This window comes from Fomitopsis serialis, assembly GCF_022376445.1.
Source record: "Fomitopsis serialis strain Sig1Antser10 chromosome Unknown B0H18scaffold_242, whole genome shotgun sequence".
Lineage (NCBI taxonomy): Eukaryota > Fungi > Basidiomycota > Agaricomycetes > Polyporales > Fomitopsidaceae > Fomitopsis > Fomitopsis serialis.
In genome coordinates, this window is record NW_025955202.1 from 1247 (window position 1) to 16241 (window position 14995).

Consider the following 14995-nt stretch of genomic DNA (forward strand, 5'->3'; position numbering starts at 1 on the left):
CGGATTCGGAGACATCAAGATCCGCCAACCGCGGAGCGACTTACAGTCAAGGTGTTAGCTTGTGAGGTCGCGTAAGAGATGTTCATGAAACACCGGGATGGTCGGCGCTGTAAAGCAATACGCCTGAGTCGAGCCCCAATGCGCACATGACACCCGAGCCAATAAGCTAGGGGTAACATAAACAATGGATGTCTGGGCCCGTAACCGGCATAGTATCGTTTTCAGAATCAGCTTTCCTTACACTCAAAGAGGTCTCGTTTAGAGTCTGCCGACGGGAGACTAAGCTTTCCTGGAGCTCTCGGAGTCAAATTCTGTGCAATTCACGTTGCGCCCGGGCCTCCGAGTTGTGCGCCGCGACTCGGATGCGATCTTTGTTTCCTTCGCTGGCACTCCAAGCCCCATAGCTTTCGGCTCGCTGCAGGCCTGCAACATACTCGTCCCCTCGGGATAACTTGAGGCTTAGAAATGGGCTCATAATCATACGACTCGGAGGTAGGACGTCACTGTGTTGCTTACATGAATTCCGATCGCTTGCAGAGCTGTGGCGGTAGCATGGTCACCACGGTGCCAGTCATGTTCCAAGCATGGTCCTACATCCATTGTTCGTCACAGAGGTCAGTGCGTATCGTTCCCTGAGGAGTGTACGTTTGATCAGTACTGATCAATGGGTACCGGGTGGGATTATTTCTAGAATTGGACAGGCACGGGGATACTGTACGTGTCACGGTGGGCTACCATATGGGGCTATTCCATATCACACACCCATCCTGAATGTACGTTGGCATGCCAGCAATACCGACCTGAGGGTCAGTGGACCACTGACGGGACCATCCATTGCCAGTGGCAGCTGTACTTTGGTTATACTCGATAGGTCCTGCGTCAAATGATGGTTTTACAGTGAGCGGGTGAGTACGCATTCGCATCTGTATAAGCCACCTTAAGTCCTGTATTGCCATCGTGCTACTTACGTATACATCGCAGAGTACTCAAGTCAGCGCATCAGCACTTACAAAACCATCGTTAGTAACGACGGTGTCGCCAACATCCAGGTTCACGTCCGTCTACTATGAGCACGACTTCCGCGACATACCGACCTGCAAACGTCCTATCGAGCAAGCGGTACAACCCAGAGTACCGCTGGGAAGTGATTGCTGCAGGTTGTACGTAGCACACTTTGCTTGATAGCTTTCTCTATGTTGATATACCTACCCCAGGGCTAAAAGGCAAGCCGAGCACAGCACAATCCATCCTCCAGCCACTCTCTTCGCAGCTCTGCCAGCGCATCCCGCTCGACATTTACGAGCATATCATGGACCACATGGATCAGGCAAGCCTATACCGCGCCGCCCTCGTCTGCCAGGCCTGGCACCACCAGAGCATCCGCCTCCTCTACCGGACCATCGAGATCCGGCAACGCGCCGCGTTCAGCACCATCTCGCGCCCGAGTCCCGCCGCCCGAGCGCGCCTCGCGACGAGCAAGGAACTGCGCGTCATGCATCGCAGTGGCCCGCTCTTCTGCCACGCTGTCCCCCTCACCCTCGGGCGCGCAATGCCCGCAGTCGAGCGCCTCGCGTTCCATGCTTGCCTCCAGCCGCTCATGCATCCGACCTTCGCGCGTTACCTCTCAGCTTTCACGGGCGTATCGCGGCTCGAGATCGGCGGCTTCAGGTTCTCGAACGTTGTGGAGCTGCGGAGGGTGCTGTGTGCGTTCCCGCGGCTGATATACTTGTCGCTCTCGCGTGGGGAGTTCACGCAGAGCGTCAAGGGACAGGACGAAGAGAAGAAGAGCGGGTTTATGCCCGGGGCTGGGCCACAGAGCCTGCGAATACAGACACTGGTGCTTGGTATACAACTGAGCTCCCCGGTACTGGAGGCCCTCATCGACTGGCTCGTTATGTCATCCACGTGTCGGTCCATAGCTCATCTGGAGTTCTGGCGAGACTCACTCGAGAGCGTTACCTCGGTTAATCGGCTGCTTGAAGCCATCGGTGGGGCGTTGCTCGACTTCCACGAACATCAGGGCCGCTTCGGTATGCCGCTGTCTTGTCGCTGTAGTTGCGCACACGCTGATAGCAGTGTGTCAGAGAAACGTAGCCACGTCGACCTTGCACACAACTACCGTCTTCGCTCCTTGGAGATGACTATGTCCAGGCGACTGACTGAAACGAGTGGCATTGTGTGGCCAGGCATCATAGAGGAACTGCTCTCCGTGCTTTCTAGCGTCCGGAGTTTGGACATGCAGCGAATCCTGATCCACCTCGTCTGCAGAACCACGACGGCTGTAGGGCAGATGCTTCCGCTAGCGGCCTCCGACAGCGGTCGGCCCCCTCTCCATGATGTACTCGAGCGCTCAAACTTCGACTTGCTGCGGGAAGTACAAGCAACGGTGGAATTAGACTCAACGGACATGGTGTCTATAGAAGATAACAAGGCTGTCGCGGAGATGAGAGCGCACAAGATTGTTCCGTATGTACGCGTCCTACTGGCGCCATGGCACAAGCGAGGCATCCTCACTGTCACCCCAATCTACTGGAACTTGAGCCCTACATATGGAGAAGTAGACCCAAGGTGCGTCCACAGGTGGTGCGAAGTCTTTGTGCGCGTGCTGATCTCAATGTGGGATGCGTCTAGCTCCTCGTCAGGGTTGTTATACGCGCATCAGAAAGTGTTCTATAACCCTACCTATCTCCCTCTTGGCCTACTCGAACCACGATAGCTTCATCTGACGCGACTACGCGCGAGAATGAGCTGTGAAGATATGGCAGCCCGAAATCGTCTCAAGAGTTGGCTCTGGACAGTAAGGCTCAGCGCCGCCGCAGGGTAGGGCTCGAAGCCGCTCCAGGAGGTACTTCTGATGTTACGCAGATGATCCAAGTTCCGACTAGAAATGCGAATCCGTAGGTGATGGTGTCGAACTCCCTCGAATGAATTTCCGCAGCGCGTTTCTCTTTCAGTAGGTCATATACGAGTAGAAGATAGATAGAAATACTGTAAAAATATCCCGTTGTCTCCTTGAAGTTGGTCGAGCCTGAGGTCACTCAGGAAGCCGCACATGTCGTTCATGCATGCCTTCGGCGTGTTCCCGGTCTACTGCTCACGCACTCACGGCCTAGGTGACAATAGTCCTCCTCCTTCCTAGTGTAATATAATGGTGAAAATTGGTGAAGATGGTGGATCCGCGACGAAATATTTGCGGAGGTAAGGTGCTCATAGAATATTTGGCTGTGGCTGCGCTGCAGGCGGTCGACGGTCCGGCGCCTTGATTTCTGATCGGCAGCGTGTGATTGGCCCGCGCGAAGGCCGCCAAAAATCTCTGGTCGGAGACCAGAGGCAGCTCAGCTTGACGCTGCCTCAGCAGCCATTCACATTCTCTCGTCCTCCTTCCATCTCTTCCACGCCTGGCGCACATCATGTCCTCCGACAAAATCACCCGTATCGCTATCGTCGACTCTAACCGCTGCAAGCCCAAGCGGTGCGCGCAGGAGTGCAAGAAGGTATGCCAAATCGACCATCGCGGATTGAGGAAATGACTGAATAGAGGCAAGTCATGTCCAGTAGTGAAAATGGGTACGTGGTTATCCGGATGTGCTGCGATGGTCATACTCATGCAGCGCAGGCAAGCTCTGTATAGAGGTTAAGCCCACAGACAAGATCGCATTTATCTCCGAGTTCCTCTGCATAGGTTGTGGTATTTGTGTCAAAAAGTACGTGCTGCTCCACTAGCAGAACCTACCGCTCACCTACGCACAGATGTCCGTTCGAAGCGATCGCCATCATCAACCTGCCCACGAACCTCGACTCACAGGTCACCCATCGTTATACCGCCAACTCGTTCAAGCTGCACCGGCTACCGACACCGCGACCGGGCCAAGTTCTTGGGCTCGTGGGCACGAACGGTATCGGGAAGAGCACCGCGCTGAAGATCCTCGCGGGGAAGCTGAAGCCGAATTTGGGTCGCTACGATGTCCGTCGAGCCGGCTGCCTCTATCCGTGGCTGTGCGCTGACCTCCCCGCAGGACCCGCCCGACTGGCAAGAGATCCTCAAGTACTTCCGCGGCTCAGAGCTACAGAACTACTTCACGAAGGTGCTCGAGGATAATCTGAAGGCGTTGATTAAGCCGCAATACGTCGACCACATTCCCCGCGCGATCAAGGGCGTGCTCTCGGTGTCGCAGATGCTGGACTCGAAGCTGGAGCGGGACAACAAGCAGAAGATGTGCGACGATCTGGAGCTGAACGAAGTGCTTACGCGGGAGGTGTCGCAACTGTCGGGTGGAGAGCTTCAGCGGTTCGCGATCGCGATGTCGTGCATTCAGAGGGCGGACGTGTGCGTGGCGCAGATCTTGTTTTTGAGGTCTATTGACATTTGCGCTTAGATACATGTTTGACGAGCCGTCGAGTTACCTGGATATCAGGCAGCGACTCAAGGCGGCCGAAGTCATCCGCGAACTGCTCACGCCAGACAACTATGTTGTCGCGGTCGAGCACGACCTGTCCGTGCTGGACTACCTCTCCGACTTCATCTGCTGTCTCTACGGCAAGCCCTCGATGTACGGTGTCGTCACGATGCCCTACTCCGTGCGTGAAGGTGAGTCGCCCCAACTTTCACCCTACTACGCCCTCACACCGCACAGGCATCAACATCTTCCTGGACGGCTTCATCCCGACGGAGAACCTACGCTTCCGTGAAGAGTCGCTCTCATTCAAGATGGTCGAGACGGCGGAGGAGCTGATTGTGGACAAGACGCGGCACTACTCGTACCCGGCGATGTCGAAGACGCTCGGCGGGTTCAAGCTGACCGTTGAGTCGGGCACGTTCACGGACTCGGAGATCATCGTCATGCTCGGCGAGAACGGGACGGGCAAGACCACGTTCGTGCGCCTGCTCGCGGGCGAGACGCCCGACGAGGAGACGGCGAAGCAGTCGCTCAGCGTGTCGCTGAAGCCCCAGACGATCTCGCCGAGCTTCCCGGGCACGGTTAGGATGCTGCTGCTGAAGCGCATCAAGGTCGCGTTTATGCACCCGCAGTTCAATACGGATGTCATGAAGCCGATGAACCTGGAGCCGATCCTGGATCAGGAAGTGAAGACGCTTTCTGGTGGTGAGCTCCAGCGTGTCGCGATCGTTCTCGCGCTCGGCAAGCCGAACGTGTCGGTGTACCTCATCGATGAGCCCAGCTCGTAAGTTGTTCTTGCTAGGCTGGGATGCTTGAAGCTGAGTACGGGTGGTGCAGGTTCTTGGACTCCGAACAGCGTATCATCGCGAGCAAGGTCATCAAGCGGTTTATCCTCCACGCGAAGAAGACGGCGTTCATCATTGAGCACGACTTCATCATGGCGACCTACCTCGCGGACCGCGTCATCGTCTTCGAGGGCAGGCCCGCCGTTTCGGCGACCGCTACTCCGTACGTTTCTCCATTTTCCCTGATTCTCTCGCGGTGGCTAATCGTGTGGTGGTGTGTATAGGCCACAGTCGCTTCTGACGGGCATGAACAAGTTCCTGGCCTCGCTCGAGATCACGTTCCGCCGCGACCCGACCAACTTCCGGCCGCGCGTGAACAAGATGCACAGTGTCAAGGACAAGGAGCAGAAAGGTCCGTTCTACGTTCCACCCCATCTCTCCGTCCGTTTGACCGCATTGCCTGTGTAGTTTCTGGTAATTATTTCTTCCTCGAGGAATAAACTCCTCTCAGCGGGTGTATACTGCGCTGCTCGCGCCGCGACGGGAGGAGGCGAGCACGAGCACGGGACCGAGGACGAAGACGAGGACGAGGACGACGCCGAAATCGCCATGGGTCTCCGAGGTGTAAAACAGCTATGTAGCCTACTGGGATGTGGTACACACTGTAGCCGTAACGCGGGGTAAGTAGACTTTGATAAGTAGGGGCTGATGTGATGGCGCTGCTGTTGTAGAATACTGCTGTAGAATGAGGGAGATGCATGTGTTGCCCTGCGATGGGCTAGGCGCAATGAATGGATATGTATGCTGTTCGATGCCGTTCCCTAGTCTGTGCCGCAAGTCGAACTGACGCTACCGTGCAACAGATTAACGTACAGCATGGTAGGTACATTTGTGTCGCGTGCTCTTCTCCTGGTCAAGGTTTACGTGACAACATCGCCAACTTGCTCGCTCACTTGGCGTTCTCGCGGACGTCCCCAATGTTGTGTTGTGCAGTGGGATTCGCGTCGACTTTCTCTGCACGCCTGGGTCGGCACACCAAGCGTAATAGACAGGGGAGACGTACTGTCGCTAGACTTGAGGTCGTTTTGCGCCGCTGTCTTCGGGGCGAGGCCTGATGGCCGTGAGTAGTAGATCCCGGCTGCGCCGAGTGCTACCGCGCCCGCGACTGCGAGCATCTGTGCACAAATTTGGTTTCTCGTAGGTCAGCTCGAGCTTCGCGGAGACGAATTTGCAGACGATGTACCATGCGCTTTTGCTGTGGTGGTGCGCGTTCCATGGTGAGGTGACTGAAGTAGGTCGTGACTAGTTGTAGCGGATGTGTATGACGGTCGTTATCACGGAAAATTACTTACTGATAAGTTGTACAGGAAATCGTACTTTTCGTCTGTAGTCGGCGCTTAACTTCGTACACTTCGTACTTAGATGTGCCGACTGTCGTACACATTGCCCTAGCTGAGGTAGAGTATAATTCTGCACTGCTCGGTCATAATCTGATATTCGACTCCCTACAGTGAATATGTAAACTCGTCCTGTAGAGATATACATTGGTACTTCAAACATGGAGCTTTGGTCAGCCTATTCGTATGTGCGACCACATTTCCAGTGTTCGCCAATAGTGAATCCCTACTCGTGAATCTCGGTCTGTACGGATTCCCTGGACTATGCGAGGTGGGTCGCTTCTTTGGTTGGAGCTTCGGTCGACCTACCCCGAGTCGTGGCTGATTGTATTTCCGACCTTTGCCAGGAGTCGCAAATCTTTCTCCTCGGTAATCTCAGTCTTTGCGTGTTTCAGGGACTGCACGATGCTGAAGTTTCTGTTCTCCTTAGAATCCTTGCATCGATTCCAGTGATCGAAGCCGAAGACCACTGTAGGCGAGGTCGGTACGAGGTGTGTGCTTATTTGTTCGTGATGCCTCATGGGCTTACCTGCTGCCCCTATTACTAGAGGTCGCTGTCGTCGCCAGCCAACGAGTCGACTTAGGCTGCCCGCCTTCCCCTGCAACACTCGGATCGTCACACCTGGCCTAGTGTCCCCTCAGTCGTCGAGTTTCTCTCCATCTTACTCCCCTCTGAGCTCGTCCGAGTTGACAGCTTGTCGCCTCTCAAACAACCCTATCGGTGAGCTCTGCCCTCTCACGATGGATTAGCTGTCGAGTTCCTGACACCGAAGTGCCTCCAGTCGCCCACTGTTAATACTTGCCAAACCTCGTGAGTGCCTCGAACTTGTGTATCGTTTCCATACATGCCCCTGACCTCGGACTCTCTCAAGATTCATTGCTCGCAATATTCACTGTTGCATACTATTCTCTCCATAATATCGGTGAGTGCCTTGCCAATCGTTCTGGATGCTTTGCTCATATCCTTAAAGGTCGTCTGGCCTCTTCATCGACTTGTGGGTTTTTCTCGTTCTTTGCTACCATCCGAGCTGACCCATCGCTTTACTAGAGTTCACTGTATACTTCAAGCTCCGAGTCTGGTTCTTCGTCGCTGCCCTGCAGCTATAGTTCATTTACGACACTTCAGATTCACAGTGAGTATCCATGCTCTCCCAATAGTCCTTCCTGTTGACGATACCTCTTAGCCTGCCATGGATAATCGCCCCCTTTCGCAATCCTCGCTCGACCCAGGCCTACTAGCTGGTTTCACGCCTGCCCAGCTTGCACAGCTTCGCCGGGCTCTCGACTCGACTCCGACAGCATCGTCGCCAGGCCCTCAGGGTCCCACCATGTCGTCGTCAGCTCCCAACACTGGACAGCCTGATGCATCGCCTGCTGCTGCGAGTGCTGCACCTCCGATCACGCCATATCACAGCCATCGGAGCCACCTGTCGTTGTCGTCGCTGGCCCCACCTGAACCTCCGCAACTCGCATTTTCGGCTGCCCCTGCCCCCCTGTTTCCTACTTATGGGTCTCAGCCAGCACCTTCGCTCGGCTTCCCAGGTGTTATGCAGGCTGCGATGCCACTTGCTGCCCCCTCGCCGACCCAGCCATTCGTCGGGTTCAATGCGACACAAGCACCAGGCACCTCGCAGCGAGTCAACATCGAGAGGCGAACATCAGCTGCTCGTAATGCAGCTGGTCCAAGTCGGCAGCCTCGTGGGGCGAGCTCGGCTCCCCGAGCGACCCGATCGCGACGCAGCCAGGCTCCGGTCGTCCCCCGGGGCATACACAAGGAGATAGGCCCATGCCTGACTGAAGCTGGTCAATTGCGGCTCGTCGCTCATGTATACCCTCCTTCTGTAAGCCTTTCAGTTGATCAATCGTGGCTTACTTTGCTGAATCGCTTGCTGTAGCTCGCTCCAGATGCCGAATCGATGGGCTACAAGTTCCCCCTTTTCCAGTTTCGCTACTCCACCATGCGAGACTACCTCAACTCCTTCGGCCTTGCGCGCACGTATGAGCGCCCTTTCGAAACATCCATCGTCACTTTTGTTGAGGATATTATCGCCGATCTCAGGGCGTCACCTCTCGGCTACGATTTCGCCCAGGTACTCAATTTCTCGCAGCATCGCCACGAACAGCTCGAGCTTCAGCTTCTGTCGCTGCATAACAAGGGTACTCCCACCCAAGATGGACAGGCATGGCTCCATCGCTACCCTGTTGCACCAGACATGACCATCGCCACCCTCGCGTCGTCTATGTTTGTCTTGTACTTCTGTAAGCCTCGTCTCTGTATCCGGGATGGTGCACTTCATGTCTACTTCGGTATGTGTCCATTCCTTACTCATTCGCTGCAGGCACATGTTTACTCCAACTTCATTAGTCGTTGCCAATGCCCCAGTCTCGCTTCGCCTTCCCTCTGCCCTCCCTGATAGCCCGCCTCTTCCGCATACCTGCATTTCGGACGGATTCTATAATGGGCTGCCACGCGATGGGACACCTGGATCGGGGCATGCTCGCGATAGCAATGTGCTCTGTGATTCGACGTGCCTAGCCAGAGACTCGGAGCTTACTAGTAGTAGCGACACCGATGACGAGGTTGAAGAAGCCCTTGGCCTAGTTGGCCCTACTAGTCCTGGGTTGGAGTCGCTCAGCCTCGACGATGGACCTGCTGGTCCAACTGCTCCTGCGGCAGTGTCCAATGCTCCGAGCCACCCCCGACAACGAGTATCGGCGCGGCTGCGCAGAGCTGGGCAGGCACAAGTAAGTGTCGTGCCTGTTATTCAGTCATCGCTGCTTAACACCTATGCAGCTATCATCGATCCCTGCTCTGCAGCGAACACAGACTATACCATGTTTCGTGCTGGACTTGATCCCTCCTCGACTGGGATGGTCGACTCCATATCGTCCGGCGTCTGGGTCCTACCACCCTGCTGTACGATGCGAGGCTCTAGCAGAGCTCAGGAATGCAGTTTTTGAGGCTGCATCTGATGGCCAGAGGCCTTCTTGTCGCCTCCGAATCGACGGTTCTGACGTGCCGCATATGGCAGTCATCTTCAAGGACATGCTTGGCCAGGCTGCAGTCAACGGCGACTTCACCCACATCCTTGCCATGAATCGATCGTTCCGCGCGTAAGTCTCTAGTGCCCCATGTGTTCCTCCTCGTGGTAATGCTCGTCGTTCTCAGCATACAGCACCACGAAGTTGGCGACCTGCCTCTTGTTGCGTCGTTCGGCGATGGGCTTGAACGGCAGACAATGATGGTACTGCTCGCAGAATTCTCTCGCTGCTTACCATCGTACTTCATGACGAGGCTTGGCGAGAACTCCAACGTCCTTGCTTGCCCTCCGCGAGCCTTGAGTCCTGCACAGAAGGAAGAGCTTGGGGCCCTCGGTGCCATCGTCGGCCTCTGCTTGGTGAATGGTATGGCAATCCCGAAGATCGCAGGAGAATGGTTGATCTATCTTCTCAATGGCTGCAACTTTGAGGCGATCACGCGCGAGGTCACACAGGCCTTCCATCCTCGTCTCGCAGCGGAGATCATCCAGCTCGACAGCATTGGGACGACTGGCGATCTCACACCATTTGAAGAAGACTTTGTCATTTACCTTGGGAAGCATGTAAGTCGCCGCACATGATCTGCTTTGTAGATGACAAGACGAGATTTTGCAGACTGCATTATACACGATTCGTGACGAAGAAACCCATGCTGCTTTTGCCCCAATGCTCCTGTACAAGGCTCTGCTAGGCGACGACACTGTTGCAGAGCATACCGATACTCGTGCTTTCCGCGCAGGCTTCGAGTTGCCGTGTCACAACGGGTTCACGTTGTCGAAGGTTCGTTAATGCAGCACTATCAGCCGAGGGACTACCTTTCTTACAGTCTTCTTCAGGCTGCTCAAGCATTCGCCGGTGGACCAGCTGCACTCGTGATGGCGGCCTGTTCGACGCGAATTGGCAGCTACGAAAGCCTCAAGCCTTACCTCGATATTATCGTCAAGCACACAGTCCCTCTTCCCCTGAAGACGATAGCCTTCGACGATGGGCGTGCCAGTCTAGGGGATGTGGTCAGGGGCTTCCTCCAGCGCACAGGCATTCCCTGCGCTGCGTCGTTCGAGAGGAAGCGAGCTGCCGGGACGTTCACCTCTGACCTCGTTTCACTTGAAGAGATCGACTCTCCGAGCTTCCGCCCTCGCATGCTCGCCATCGCTGCCACTGGCTCCGACTCGATTGTGGGTAGCGAGAAAATCAAGGTTCGTACTCGCAGCAGGTCTGCATCGTTAGTATGCATATGGATCCTGAGTCGGTTTTCCAGATCACTTTCGTCGGCAATAGTGACGAGGCGTATGCCTGCCCTGTCGCGAGCCGCGCATTCTGCGAAAAGGAAGGCATCGTCAGCTGGCAGACATGCTTCAAGGAGGGTGTCGTTCCGACTGCCTACCTCGCACAGCTCGTCCACGAGGTATACGATCCAAATTCGGTGGACAAGCCGACATCCCTCCTCAATGCAATCGACAGCTGGCTTCTTGAGGAATTGCTTTCTGCGATCACCAGTCCCCACGGTGGTATCCTTTAATGTTCTCATTCAGTTCGCAGGTGGAGGCGGCTCGGGCCTGCTTTACGATCGTAGCGACGCCTGAGTCCTCCCCGCCTTTTCCGCGCGGTCTTCGCATTATTCTACCTTGCTTACCATTTGCACTTCATTCACTCACATAATACTCGTCGTATGTTCTATCTCCTCGCCGCTCGCTCGCAGTATGCACTCGTAGTCGTACAGATTCACCCCTGGCAGTTTTCGGGCTGCACCGTACCGATATGGCTTAGGAACAGAACATCTATGAAATCAATGTTGGCTCTGAACTATCGTGCTAATTCTCGCTCTGCAGTTCGCGTCCACCGTCGTTCCACCGGTCCTCGTTGCCGGTGCCGCCGCCGCCAGTGCGGAGCCTGCCTAGAGGTGGTCATGGAGGGGGCACAAAGTCGAACTTGGGCGCAGCACTCAAGGTGGCGAAGTGCATGAAGAGGCGGGCGGTAGCGGTGCAAACGTGGGGTGCGCAGAGTTGCGCGCTCGCCAGAAAGGCTCGAAATCGGGCAACTCGGTCCCGGCGCGAGCGCAAGGCGCCTGCGGGGGCGGCGCGGTTTTTCGATAAGCTGCTGGGCGCCGGGGGCGAGTGCCTTGGGCGCGGCAATGGGGATACCGGTGATTAAGGGCACCAGGAAGTTGGCCAAGCTGCCGCGGGGACAGCAGAAGCCGGCGTCCAAGGGGAGGATCTCGGCGCCGGCGAAGTCGCCGGTAGCGGGCAGGCTGAAATTCACGAGTTGCAGGAGTCTTCTGCAGGTGAGCGGGCGCGGCGCGGTGCGGTTGGAGAGCGCGTTGGGGCCAGCGGAAAAGGCGGTCCGCCCAGCCTCCCGGGACCTGAAAGTTGGGCGCCTGCGCGCGCGCAGCCAATGCCCAGCCAAGGCGGCGCATGCAACGCGCAGCGCGCAGGCGGCGGCGGCCACCAACCTGGGTGCTCCGGGGCAATGGCAAGCGGGCAGGCGCAGGCCGGTCGATTGGCGCTCGGGCGGGCGCGGCCAGGCTGCAGCCGGCGCGAACTAGAGGCGCGAGCTCGAACTCGCTCTGCTGGCCGCCGCGGGGAGGAGACCAAAGACTGCAACCGAGTCCTCCTTTGACGACCCTGCAGATGCGACCACCCGGGCCTTACCCCAACGCGAACATCGATGCAGGATCGCCGCCAGAAGAGCTGCGGCTGAGCATCAGCCAGTACCTCCAGAACCGCAAGCGCACCGCGGAGGTTGAGCCCGGGGTGCGCGCCGTTGCTGCCTGGCCGCGGCCTTCAGGAGGCGCCCTCAGTGCGCGCGTTGCGGCCCCCGGTAACCTCGCGAGCGGGGGCGCAGCCCGGCTCTGCCCGCGCGGGACCAGCCGCAGGAACTGGGCGGCGGAAGCCTGCACCATTGCGGTGTTGCAGCAGCCATGAAGCCTCTGGATGATGGTGGCCTTCATCGCGAACCTGATCCAGTCGAGAGGGACGAACGAGATGATGCCCTGCAGGCGCGCAGGTTAGAGAATGCAGAGGGCCACAATGAGATAATCGAAGGCGCACCCAGTCCCAGGCAATACCCACCCAAGTGAGATTCCGTGGATACCAGCGAAACCCCAACTGGCGTACTCAGCGACGATCCTGGACACGAGCTGGATGACGCAGCGCGGCGGAAGAATCATTGCGAACGTGCGGTGAAGATGGGAGCCTGCGAGATGATGGCGACGTGGAGGTAGACAATCGAGTGAAGGACGCGGTCATTGTGGTTCGTCGCCTGCGTGAGCCTTGCGTGAGCCCGTTTTCCAACGTTACGCCGAATTTGTTGTAGGAGCTTTGCCTTCATGCAGGTAAATAGGGACGAGGGTGATGGTGGGCAGTGAGGTAGATACCGAAAGCGGTGGCATACGAGAAAATCTCGGCCAAGTCCCAACTGTCCGGGCTGGTCGAGAGCAGGACACGGTCGACAGAGAGGGTCATGAATATGGCGCCGTCGCTGAGCCAGAGTCTGCTAGGTGCACTGATGAGGTCGAGCATGGCGCGCGCGGCGAGTCCGCGTGAACGGTGCGTGTGAGCGGTCCATGCGTTAGCGCCCAGCGCGCTGCTCTTGCTGCATTCAGCTTGTCAAGGAATCACCCTCTACCCTCTCCCGGTCTCCCGCTCGCGCTCCTGACCCAGGTGGCCCTCCTCTCGAATCTGAGAACCTCCTCTCGACGTCCCGTGGTTCTGCGTGACAAGCAACCTAGCCACGCGAACCAGGTCTCTCGCGCAAGTCCAGCCTCGAGCGACAAGACTGTCCAGAACACGACGAGCGCAGAGCGGGGATGATGTGAGGAGGGAAGCATAGTAGGAGCACGGGCGCGGGGAGCAGGGAAAGCGAGCAGGAAGCTTGCTCCAAAATCGGCGGTACGCCTTCACCGGACGTGCCCACCCAGTCACTGCCGCCCCTCTCTTCGCCGCCGAACATCGCGCATTGGGTACGCCGAGCCTACCGCCCGACGTACGTGCTCCTGACGAACGCCCGCAAGCTACAGACGGGCCCGGGCGCCTCATCCTCCTCTCCTCCGCCTGTCTTCGTCACCGGGAGGCCCCTCGCCATCGCCCTCACCACCGGGTCCGAGTCGCCGCAGCCATTCCCCACGGCCGCGCCCCGCAGGCTGGTGCAACACACAGATCCTGCAGACAAATTTGTCGCGTTCCAGCGCAGGCATGCCGCGTATGTAGCTCCGTAGCCGGGTTTTCGCATGGAGACTGACCCGCCGCGATTGCGCTCGCAGTGTAGCAAAACGAGCTGGCCGAACGCCCGCTCCCTCAGGCTCTTCTTCCACTCCCTGACCACCGCATGCGCCCGCTCCTCGTCGGATGCACGCTCCTCCACTACTACCCCCAACAATGCTGTCAAGTAGACCTCGCCATCCGCGATGCCGGCCGGAGCTGATGGCTTTTCGCGCCGCCTCAAGATTACCGCTACCTCCTCTCCCCGTCCTTCATCCCGACACCAGGCAGGCCCATCTGCCGGCAGTCCAAGCAAACTCTACAACCCCAATGCCGCCAGCCCCCGACGAGTCATTATCACCGCCGAGCCAGAAGCCGTATCGGACGCCGCGGCGGCTGCGCCGAGCTCGTATGCTCCGCGGGGCCCCGCGCCAGATGAGCCGCGCCAGGCTGCTTACAAGTCCAGAGCGGCACCCGATTCAGATAGACAACTCTTCGATCAGCGTAAGGACGGCGTGTACGCAGCTCAGCCGGTTCTCCCCAACCACCGCCACTCCCTCCAGCTCTTCTAGTGGGGGGTTCACAGCACACGACCGCTCGCTCCTCTAACAAAACTTCATTCTTTACAATGCGTCGTTTACTCGTCGCTTCGGTTGCTGCGATCGATCTCGCGGGCGCATTCGCCCACCCCGGTGGCAACAGCAACGGCAATCAGGTCCGCCGTCGGAAGACCCTCAGCTTCGGCCCTGCGCACCCGCATGCGGTTTACCACGCGGACCCCGTCTACGCGTCCAGTGGGTTTGCAGACGCGACCAGCGACCCAATTGAGGTTGCGCAGCACTTCGCAGAAGAGCTCACGCGGGAGACGCCGCCTGCCAGCTCGTTCGTCATTCGGAAGGACTCCTATACGGACAAGAACACTGGCGTGAGCCACGTCTACGTGCGCCAGTTGTTGCACGGCATTGAGGTCTCCGACGGGGACATCAACGTGGACGTGAAGGACGGTGTCGTAATCTCCTACGGTGACGCGGTATGTAATGGCGTCATCTCGATGCACATCTTACTACCCACTCACATCGTCTGACTCTAAAGGTTTGCCGTGGCTGAGCCAGATCCTTTTGTGTCTGGTCTCGTGCGCGGCCTTCCGGATGCGCATTCGGAGCCCTGCGCCGACTTCTTCG

The 14995-nt window shown here is 57.5% G+C and overlaps 7 protein-coding genes across 7 annotated transcripts; 3 read left to right on the top strand and 4 right to left on the bottom strand.

Moving 5' to 3' along the window:
* Nucleotides 1-1066: 1066 nt before the first annotated feature.
* On the top strand, nucleotides 1067-2716 carry B0H18DRAFT_1127244 (uncharacterized protein; the record flags this gene model as incomplete). Its single annotated transcript, XM_048035266.1, has 4 exons — nucleotides 1067-1160; nucleotides 1215-2030; nucleotides 2085-2568; nucleotides 2632-2716. 4 exons carry the CDS (start codon nucleotides 1067-1069, stop codon nucleotides 2714-2716), a joined length of 1479 nt encoding a protein of 492 aa, XP_047885405.1.
* Nucleotides 2717-3408: 692 nt separating this feature from the next.
* On the bottom strand, nucleotides 3409-4167 carry B0H18DRAFT_1054249 (uncharacterized protein; the record flags this gene model as incomplete). The annotated part of the gene is made up of 5 exons (XM_048031023.1): nucleotides 4017-4167; nucleotides 3751-3964; nucleotides 3617-3704; nucleotides 3546-3567; nucleotides 3409-3494 (listed from the first exon to the last, which is right to left on the bottom strand). Coding segments are annotated over exons 2-5 (223 nt in total), but the record flags the coding sequence as incomplete, so codon positions are not given.
* On the top strand, nucleotides 3857-5682 carry B0H18DRAFT_890157 (P-loop containing nucleoside triphosphate hydrolase protein; the record flags this gene model as incomplete). The annotated part of the gene is made up of 7 exons (XM_048041295.1): nucleotides 3857-3964; nucleotides 4017-4327; nucleotides 4377-4588; nucleotides 4635-5181; nucleotides 5235-5405; nucleotides 5467-5594; nucleotides 5651-5682. Coding segments are annotated over 7 exons (1509 nt in total), but the record flags the coding sequence as incomplete, so codon positions are not given.
* Nucleotides 5683-6131: 449 nt separating this feature from the next.
* On the bottom strand, nucleotides 6132-6458 carry B0H18DRAFT_1127246 (uncharacterized protein; the record flags this gene model as incomplete). The annotated part of the gene is made up of 3 exons (XM_048035267.1): nucleotides 6132-6196; nucleotides 6246-6357; nucleotides 6426-6458. 3 exons carry the CDS (start codon nucleotides 6456-6458, stop codon nucleotides 6132-6134), a joined length of 210 nt encoding a protein of 69 aa, XP_047885408.1.
* A 1311-nt stretch (nucleotides 6459-7769) lies between these two features.
* Nucleotides 7770-11137, top strand: B0H18DRAFT_1127247 (uncharacterized protein; the record flags this gene model as incomplete). The annotated part of the gene is made up of 8 exons (XM_048035268.1): nucleotides 7770-8420; nucleotides 8475-8886; nucleotides 8945-9324; nucleotides 9374-9693; nucleotides 9749-10181; nucleotides 10234-10398; nucleotides 10455-10814; nucleotides 10877-11137. 8 exons carry the CDS (start codon nucleotides 7770-7772, stop codon nucleotides 11135-11137), a joined length of 2982 nt encoding a protein of 993 aa, XP_047885409.1.
* Nucleotides 11138-12485: 1348 nt separating this feature from the next.
* B0H18DRAFT_1054258 (uncharacterized protein) lies at nucleotides 12486-12932 on the bottom strand. The gene is made up of 2 exons (XM_048031024.1): nucleotides 12666-12932; nucleotides 12486-12607 (listed from the first exon to the last, which is right to left on the bottom strand). The coding sequence occupies exons 1-2, from the start codon at nucleotides 12782-12784 to the stop codon at nucleotides 12562-12564; spliced, it is 165 nt and encodes a 54-aa protein (XP_047885410.1). The 5' UTR covers nucleotides 12785-12932; the 3' UTR covers nucleotides 12486-12561.
* On the bottom strand, nucleotides 12789-13204 carry B0H18DRAFT_1054261 (uncharacterized protein). The gene is made up of 2 exons (XM_048031025.1): nucleotides 12992-13204; nucleotides 12789-12939 (listed from the first exon to the last, which is right to left on the bottom strand). The coding sequence occupies exons 1-2, from the start codon at nucleotides 13134-13136 to the stop codon at nucleotides 12911-12913; spliced, it is 174 nt and encodes a 57-aa protein (XP_047885411.1). The 5' UTR covers nucleotides 13137-13204; the 3' UTR covers nucleotides 12789-12910.
* Nucleotides 13205-14995: the final 1791 nt, after the last annotated feature.